Below are 10,146 nucleotides of genomic sequence, written 5' to 3' on the forward strand. Positions count from 1 at the left end.
TGAGCTTTATGTGGATCAAGATGTATGAAAATAAATCTAATGTTTTCCCCTCATATCGTGATCAAATTTTAGATATTTGCAAAAGGAGCATTAGCATAATTACCCTTGCTGTATATTTATTATATGATGATTTGAAATCTACACTTCAATAATCCAAATTCACATCCTCAAAATATTCCTAAATTCAACCAGAGTAGTCAATAGACAGAAACAAATATTGACATGATTTATTATATCATTATTTATTTCAACTTTAGCATTACATACATGTACTATTATAAACAGTATGTGAGGTGCGCAAAATGAAAAACCAGTAGGCTTCAAATAGTTTTTGCAGAGCGTGCATTTTCGCCATGCAGAACAATACAGCTTTTACATCCTATAAACATTACTTTCTTATACAGAAACAAATTCTAATATGGATATATAAAGAGAATATATCATCAAAAATAAATCAAAGATTGTATCATTTCAACCGAGTTTCTCAACAGAGTTGCACCAGATATTTTCCCAATATTCACGTCAAATCTTTGGTATTGTTTGGACTAAATAACTGAAAAAATTTGAACTCAGATATTTATTTTAATCAGATTAGTGCAATGCCCCGGTAACATGACAAATTGTTTATGAAATGAAAGGTCAAGCGAACATACCTCTGAAATATCTACATCTTTATGGATCACATTATGATTGCGTCATTGTTATAAAAATAAAATTGTTTTGCAGTCAAATTGGAATAAATAGTTATGCTTTATTATGTAACATAATCATAAAATGTAGATAAGTTTGGTGCATAAAATTTAAATGACGTATTAAATAATTATACTGGTTTTTGGGTTTTTTAAAAAATCGTTCATGCAGTAAACACATTATTACTGTGTCAACAAATTAGTCATTTTAACCTTTTCTTTAACATACACCACAGAAACCAGTAACTCTACCTTTTGTTAAATATGCACACGAAGAAAAATAAAACAAATGAATGACATTTAATGACTCTGGTATTTTTAATCCATTTAAAATTTAAACAGTTGTTAACTTATTTATTTTCCCGCTCCTAGCATGTAAACGGGTTGTGCAACATCAATAGTGTCTATTTGAGAAAATTCTATTTGATTCAATGAGACTTTGGCCAAGGCAAAATTGCTTTATTGCAAAACAGGTTTAGGTGATTCATAAGAAAATTTGTAAGCTGAACACAGAGATACAAGGTTATAAATTATAACTTCTTATGCATCGTTTTGTTTAATTAGTGTGGACGCAGGAGCCACGTTTTTAATTAATTTGAACATGTGCTTACCTAATGTGTCTGATTTTTTATATTTAGTTCCCCTGTTTTGTAACATCGTGTCAATGCTTGATTTCAAAATTTAAAGAAGCCACACATTGTGATGTAGTCATGTTTCCGACTGTTCTTTAACATCATAATATAAGTAATAAAGTAAGTTTTCATTCATTTTCAGCAAAGCACCCCTGTTTTAGCATTTTAAACAAAATGTAAGACGAAGAACGTTCATGCTAGTCTTGAAATAGTAACCTATTTCATTTCAGATAAAATAAGCAATTCTTTTACCGTTGTTTAAAATTAATTGCTGTAGAATTTAAAAACCACAAACCTTGTAACGTAATTTGTTATGTCAAAAAATATAAATGGTTTCGTTTTTTTTTCACGGCATTTAACCATTTATATCGTGGACAAAATTTAGGATTACATAAATTTCCCTTGAAATTCTTTGGATATAACCCTGCAAGTTAATAGAATTCACACCCTTGCCAAAAGAGTTTAATTTCGGATCAAATTCGTCATTTCTTTGCCTCCATTTCACCATTTCTATTAAATGTCAGTTGTTCGGAATATCTGGCAATAGATTTCTTCGGCATACTCTAAAACCTGGCCTGGCCTGGCTTGGCCCCATTGGCCTGGCCTGGCCTCAAAGTTGGCCTGGCCTCATTTTTGGCCTCAAAATTGGCCTGGCCCCAAATTTTGGCCTGGCCTCAAAAATTGGCCTGGCCTCTAAATTGGCCTCTTCAAAAATTTTTGGCCTCAAATTTTAAAATTTCTTTTTTTCTCATTTTCTTAGATTAAAATTGAATTTTTATTGATTTCTTTCAGAATTGAATATTCTTAAGGAATAATCATATGAAAATATATATATGACAAGATGACCGATTTTTCAAGTTGAATTACTTTAATCCATGTCTAATCACACAAAAAATAGCTATGACATGTATGCACAGCACTGCTCCTACTATAAGAAATAGATTTTCCCAATACTAAAGCGATTAAGTTGTCACTCCCATCTCCCATTTAAAATTAAAACATCATTTTAAGAGACTCACCTGATTGATATCCAAAACATTTGTAAACTGGTACAAAGCATTAAATTGTTATCACTGTGTAATGCACTTTAAAATCTGCTGTTTGTTTATATTACCTGTCAACACCAATCAAGCCCAAATTTCCCTCCCCAGCAGAAATTTAATATTAACCTTTTCTGTCCTTAATCTGCTACATTTGGGTCAGATTCATTGCCTATCCTGCCGTTTAACATTTCACATGTCTAATTTAATTAATGGCATTTGTGAACGACTGCAACATTGCATCCCTCGATAGCTTGACCCGGTGATGTTCATTAATTCATCACCTCCTGATTATAGAGTAGAGTTTCCTGTATGTGTTGTTTGTATACTTAGGAAATAATTGTTCTCCTATGGGGAATTGTTATCATCGGAATTTGAACAAAGCAGAACATTTTGTGATTTTTGATAGAATAAACAAATATTGGCCTCTTCCATTACTTTTTTCTCAAACAAGTCGTTGGTAAAAGAAGAGTTGCATAGATAGTGTCTAATCCTGAAAGCAGTTTGATCTAAATACATTGCAAAAACATGCCATCGTTATACAATTGCAGGGCAAAATCACATTCTTAAGTTCTTAAGAATTTAAATCATACTGAATAAAAATCTGTTAGAATTGATTACTCAACATACTTTTAGTCATAGATATACATTGTTAGTACTATATTTTCAATTGTAACTATTATTTTTGATACATTATCACTTTAAGACACTATAGGCACCAAAAGTGATGTTTAATGTGCATTGAAAATAAATCAATAAAACATCAATAAAAACGTCAAATACGTAAAGAAAATATAAAAATAAATTTGAGGCCAAAAATTTTTGTAGAGGCCAAATTTGAGGCCAGGCCAATTTTTGAGGCCAGGCCAAAATTTGGGGCCAGGCCAATTTTGAGGCCAAAAGTGAGGCCAGGCCAACTTTGAGGCCAGGCCAGGCCAATGGGGCCAAGCCAGGCCAGGCCAGGTTTTAGAGTATGCCGATTTCTTCGAAACTCATTATGGCGAAGGATTTTTTTTTAGTTAAAAGACACACAGTTCATAAACCTTTGACAGACGATGTTAATCATACATGCACAAGGTAAGGGCATTAAACTAAGAGTATGCATTGGATGAAGACCGGGTGTCTTAAAGATTGCTTGTCAAACAAAGTCTCCTCCCCCATCAGTGAATGTCAGTGAGTGCTATAGAATGTTAAAAAACCTCACTGAAGGCCACCAGCCAAATCATAAACGAGGTAAAATATCTTGACGAGATGTCAAACACCTTAAACATATAAAAAAAATAGTGAAAACATATATCTATGGCACTTGGAGAAAACTTATGACCTACTTTTAATACGAAAACAGATAATTCTGACCTGATTGACCCAAGTGACCGTTGACTTTATTTTGTCGGGTTTCATCTCGTACTTGGTCCGAGATCTGTGTCAGAGAAGAAAAACAAATTCAACCTGTCAGCACTGGCAAAAAATCTGTTGATGTAATTGACATCTGTGTATTTGTATTTTTTTCGAGTGTCATAAACACAAGAATCGTCTGCAAATAGAACATGGTGTTGCAAGATTTGCCTAACACGGATATTTGTAAAACAAAAACATTTGTTTCGTAATCATGTGTTTTGTGTGTATAAACAAACCAAGTTCTGTATCTAATTATAACTTTAAAATAATTGCAATGTTTGATGTTATTATATAAAGTAAGTAAATCTAGTTAGTTTTACTATGTATTTATATGGCAGTGTTTTCCTTTATTGAAACTTTTTTCTTCCGACGAAATGACTGAAAGTTTTATTTCATAACTAATAATAATAAATAAAAAGTGAATAAGGATTGTTAGCCTCGCGGAAAACAGCCCATATGATCATTTCTGTATCCATCTAAATCTATCTAGATAATTATTTTATGATACAAATACACAAATGTATTTCAAAGTATAAACAACATATACTACATATATGTAGTTTAAATACATAAATTTTCTATCAAAATCAAGAATTTGTAAAAAGAGCAACTAACTTAACACATTTTACCTAAAAAAACAACAAAATCTTTAAGGACTTGTAGCAATCTAAGTTTGAAAAGTTTAAATCTTTCCTGATGTAAAGAATGAATAGTATGCTGTCATTTATGGAAAATACACTGTATAACTACACATTTCAGGAAGAGTCTGAAATGACTTATATACCTATCTATTCGGGGATAATTATTTTTGTCACTTCTCTTCTCTGCTAGATTTAATTGCTGCCCAACTTGATGATTCTCTCATTAAGACTTGACTTTATTATGAAGCCGTAAAAAGAAGAATATATTTACATTTAAAATCATTAAACTGCAAATATCTAAAATTTTAATTTTATGAAATGCAGGTTTCTATTTTCTCGGAATAATTTGATAAATGATAAGTATATTACGATATATAATCTTTATTAATGTATAGCAGATTAATTCTTATTGTAACGGCAAAGAATGTGTTTTAATTGTGACTAAAACGACTGTTCTGGTCAAACTCCGCGCTTTCTTTACTTTTCTTTCTGCGTGAAACAGACAAAAATGGAAATTTATGACACGGGGATAAAAAAGGGTCGCATGAAAGTGTTAATTTCATGTCTTATGTGACATAAAGACGCCATAGGTAGCACTATGAACAAACAGAGACGCGAACACTCACATCCTAGTTACATGTATGTATGTTTCAGTGCTGCTCACGATTTTGCAGTCGGAGATGTAGGGGCTGTCTTTAAAATATCGTTTATCATTTCATATACAAAGAAAAATAACATGGCTGTTATTGACAAAATACTTCTACTAGCAAAGGAACACCTCACTGCAAATGACTCACTGCGCAAATTTTATGCAGAAAAAAAATCGTCTGTGATGTAACTAAGTTTGCATAATTGGAAATGATTATGCAAAACACAATTTTGTATAAAATCCTGCACGTGAAAATTGTAATTTTTACATTTAAGATTAGAACAAAACGGGGCTTTCGCTGATTGCCCGAATAACAATTTTAAATGACGTTTGAAGACTTGGTGTGACATCAATTTTCCTGGCGATCATTGTTCCTGTGCGGGAGTGGATGGCTAGGTTTTAACACAAAATGTGTTTAAATATTAATAAGCTTACTTATTAACTTTCCAGGAAGTCATGAAAACGAGTGGTAAACAGACCGCAAACATAACAAAATGTTTGATTAATTAGACGACAAAAGTCTCATCTTTAGTCAATGATTTTTCCTAATAACAGTTTTCAATTGTTATTGAGTAATAAATTGACAATTAAAATTTGTTGACAGTTGAGCATGAACGGTTTTTTTTATTATTCTAGAATAGAAACGAAAAGAACAGTGACAGAGTAAAACAATTATGAACAAAAATGATTTCCTTCCTCAAACTCTTTGAGATGTGGTTTTATTTGATTATTTCATTTTATAACTTGCTTGCACTTGTTCTCAAAATCGCTTGTAAATTATTTTTATAATTACCTGATCATTTTTTATTGGATACAGAAACTTAAACTTGGATGGCTGATTATGCAACTTTGACGTTCAACCTTCGTTTTTCCGCCTTACGTGTCAAAAAGTATTAATTTAAAAACCAAAATCTATTTTAAGATCCACAAATCATAGAGTATGGGTCAGCTCAGGTCGCCTTTCCCTAAGTGAGACAGAGTCATAAATGAAAGGTAAAGGGTTTTCAACTTTTATTTTAAAATCACAACAGCATGCAAAACTTAATAAATTAAAATAATCAAATACACAACCCATTCACACCAGGAAATAACTTTCTAACAACTCCAAGATGCAAATGACTTAACGGACGATAAGGAAATTGGATTTTTTACCCACTGTAATAATTTGGACACTGGTACAATGTAAACGTCTTTCTTTTGTAATAATTTGTCTATGAAGTCTGAAAGTCCTGCAAAATTTCTGTTGTTATACCAGTAAAACCAATCACGTGATATATGAATGCCAAATGGTGCCCTGTTTCTTTCGTAGTAAGAATTAAAGTTTTTCATCAAGTAATCAACGGTTTCCTGTGTTGTCTTTGGACCTCTGCATTTATCTGCATATGCACATGACTCGTCACTCTGTGCTTTCATTGGAATAATAGGAACTTCCCAAATTCCAGCGCTTGTTTTTGAAGAACAATTTTCTCGTTCACAATTCAAAAAGTCTAACGTGAAAGGCCATGGTTTATCCTCATTCAAACCGGTTTGGTTTTTCAAAACGAGTGATGAATCATATAAGGTTTTATTACGTAAGACATTGATGTTGGAATTCATTTCTTCAGAAAGTTGAGGTGATCTCCATCCTTGGATGTTTTCTTCAGATATACCGGCGTATGTGCGTAGGTAATCGGATTGCTGATTTATATCCGCTTGAAGTCCCTCAGAGGACTCATAAGGGGTCGTTTGTTGTCCGTTCATTCCAATTTCAATACCATCATTGTTTAATATGTTGGCCAAGCGATAACTGGTTCCTCTTCCATTGGCAAAGAAGGTGGCCCCTATTCGGCATCCATTGGGATTTTGTCTGTTCTCTTTGAACAAGGTCTTCATCTTTGAGTAGGTGAGGAAGTTGATAGGTCCATCAATTGTAATATATACAATTTGCGGTATATCCTGCGGGTTCATGGATGTTGGGTATTTGGTAGTTTTGCAGAAGCACTCGGGGAGTTTACAATTTACTCCTTGTTTGCAAGGACTCTCCATCACCGTCTGTGGACTGGTTGGAGTTGTAGATGGTCCCATGGTTGTGTCTTGATCAACATTACTTCTCTGTGTTGTTTGCTCGGTGTTGAGGGATCGAAATCCAGCTGACTGAAATAAAACATTGCTTTGTCTTTGACCAGAACCTGCATTAGCTTGTTTCTTTTGTGTTTCAATCCATTCCCTTACAGATGATATAAAAGGGGAATTTTCATTCCTATTCTCATCACCCAACTGGCCTTCAAATCTTAAACTGCTCGTTGTATCTCTAGATCTTGGAGAAATTGTAGTTGTCACAGGTGATACGGGATTACTTTTTTCCACTTTAGGAACGATTGAGTTGGAGTTCGATTGAACAAATGAAAAATAAGGTTGTTGTGTTGTTGTCTCCACGTAGTTATATGCCCTAGATTTGTGTTGGTGCCTCTCTTGATTGTTGCTACCCGCCAGCTGAGGGACGTGGACCTTTGGCGGAGTTTGGTGGTGTCTTTCCAAAGGACCGTGCGCGTAATGTGAATTATGAGAGTGCGAGGACCTGTTGATCAAGCCAAGAGGAGTTCCTTGATCTGGCTTTGTTGCCGCCTTCTGTTGCATGGGCTCATTGTTCACCACATTTGTGAGAAAAGACTGCCATGTGTATATGGGCGAAGCGTTCAGGTGCTGTCTTGGCTTGGTTTGTTGTATCAGTTGTTTTGGTGGGGTTGGTATCGACAAGCTTAAATCTGCATGATTTTGACGAACTGGAGGTGGAGGCAATGTTGTTGTTGTCGTTCTGCTCTTTTCTCTTAATGCCTTTCTACGAAGCATTCGTTGATATATGTAGGAGTTTCCTAACGACTGATGTGCCTGAGCTGTATTTGAATGTCTATTCGCCGAATGGTGAACATTGTGTGATCTTTGTAGAGGATGCGAATCGCGTGGCTGATATGAGGAATGGGCATTTGTCCTTCTGTGTGTCTGTTCATGAGTGTGCACACTATGAACTATCTGTTCATGAGTGTGCGCACCATGAACATTATGGGCGATTTCCGATCTTGGTACGCTTGGAGCTCTTACCATGTTACGCTTGGGTTCATCATTGGCAAAATACCCCTTTGCGTGCAATTTTGGGGCATCTCTATCACGAGGATTTGCACAAGACCATGGTTGGAAGTCTTTAAGCTCCTCCAATGGAGTTGGAGATTTTAACCAAGCAATAACTTGCTTTACAGAGACAATGTATACGTCGTCCAGCTTTAATAAATCCTGAATAAACCTATCCATTGCATTTAACCTTTCAGGAACATAAAACCATGCGGCATGCATGTTAATTCCGAAAGGTGCCCTGTTTGTCTTGTAGTAACTGTTGAAGTTTTCCCACAGGAAGTTGTAAGCTGATTCCTCGTCAGGCGGGGGATTGTTACAACCATCTACATACACGCAGTCGTATTCTCCAAGATAGTCGGTAACGGAAACGACCGGAACTTCCCAGAACCCTCGGTGCACTGATTTTGGACATGGGTTGATTTTACAGTCATATGGCCATCCATAGTCAAGCGTGAATGGTAGAGGGGCATGTTCCGATTGTTTTCGTCTGCTAATGGTTAGCGTAGCGTCATATTCATATCCCAACTCCTGTAGGATATTTGGTTGTGCATCTCCCATTGGCTCTAAAAACGGGCTTCTCCACCCCTGGATCTCAGACTTTGGAATCCGGGCTTTTTTAGCCAAGTTTTCTTTTTGCTTTCCCGCTTCGGTTTTGAAAGTATCCATACTTGGATGACTGTGGGTAACACTATGAGAGGCAATTTCGAATCCTTTTTGATAAAATTCTCTTACCAATGAATACACTGTGTTCGCATGCGAAATAAATAAAGTCATTGATATCGGGCAACCGTTTGGATTTCTACGGTTGGCGTCAAAAAGTTTTCTATAAAAGCTGGCCACATAGGTATTTACAGCATCATCGAAAGTAAAAAAAACCATCTGGGGTGTTTTGGATTTTTCAAGAGGCATGTCTTTTCCACAGCACACACATTTAGGCGGTTTACAAGTGTCTCCATGTTTGCATTTGTAACAGGTAGAAGGCGAAGCAGCGAAAGTCCACCCCAAAACAGAGACCAACACAACAAACTGAAAAATACGTCTTGACAACTTCATTTTCCCTATGTTGTATTAAAAGTTTAAAATGTCTCCTTTTTCAGGTGATTAGAAAATGAGCATCCTATGATGCGCTCACAACACTTTTGATTTCCTTGAATCTTTCACTAAAACGCAGGTGTTTGTTCACAAATTTATGCAGAAATAATCAACAGTAGATGGGGCCTTTGTTCAGAGCGTGCGGTTTGATGACAAACTCAACTGACATATCTTAAGTGCTGTAGGTCCATCACCGTCGACCGTGGGCAAATGACAACTGAACAGGGAAAGGAGAGCGGGGCTTTATATATACCTCGACGAGTCGATGAATACAGAAGGAATTAAAATAGCACCGTTAACGATTGCAATTATTACTGTGGTTATCGTTTCATCAACTTTATGAATTATTCTCAGCAATTAGGAAAACACACCGAAATAAGTATTATTACCCTTTTATAGAAATACAGAAAAAAGTAGGTGACGGTGTAGGAGAAAACAATGAAGCGTTAGTAAGGCATGCACGTGCGATACTTTCAGGGCGTTGTTTGATAATTTCAAAATTATTAAAATTTGCATAAAAATTTCTCGCCCTGGCTTATTTTTAAATAAGAAAACCAAAGATCGTCTTTTGTAAACTCTATTTTAAAGCTCGTTACTGACCATCGAGAACAATACTTGTGACACTAAACACGAACAATATGTCTATAAAACTATATTAAATTAATTGAAAGGTTCAATAGCTTTTATTTAGATTATGTAACATGTAAGCAATATCACCCATAATTTTTATGATCTTATGATTTAAAAATTCTCCTTCTCTCTCTCTCTCTCTCTCTCTCTCTCTCTCTCTCTCTCTCTCTCTCTGAGTACATCTACATTCTTGTTACATGATAATATTTATATATCCTATAAATATTGCCTTGTAGTTTCTACTAACAAGTATTCATTGTAATTTAC

General features: G+C 35.0%; 1 protein-coding gene across 1 annotated transcript; it reads right to left on the reverse strand.

Annotated features, from left to right (window-relative positions):
- Nucleotides 1–6,043: 6,043 nt before the first annotated feature.
- On the reverse strand, nucleotides 6,044–9,474 carry LOC128178734 (uncharacterized). Its single transcript, XM_052846039.1, has one exon. The coding sequence runs from the start codon at nucleotides 9,208–9,210 to the stop codon at nucleotides 6,145–6,147; it is 3,066 nt and encodes a 1,021-aa protein (XP_052701999.1). The 5' UTR covers nucleotides 9,211–9,474; the 3' UTR covers nucleotides 6,044–6,144.
- Nucleotides 9,475–10,146: the final 672 nt, after the last annotated feature.

Source organism: Crassostrea angulata, chromosome 3 (assembly GCF_025612915.1).
Source record: "Crassostrea angulata isolate pt1a10 chromosome 3, ASM2561291v2, whole genome shotgun sequence".
Lineage (NCBI taxonomy): Eukaryota > Metazoa > Mollusca > Bivalvia > Ostreida > Ostreidae > Magallana > Magallana angulata.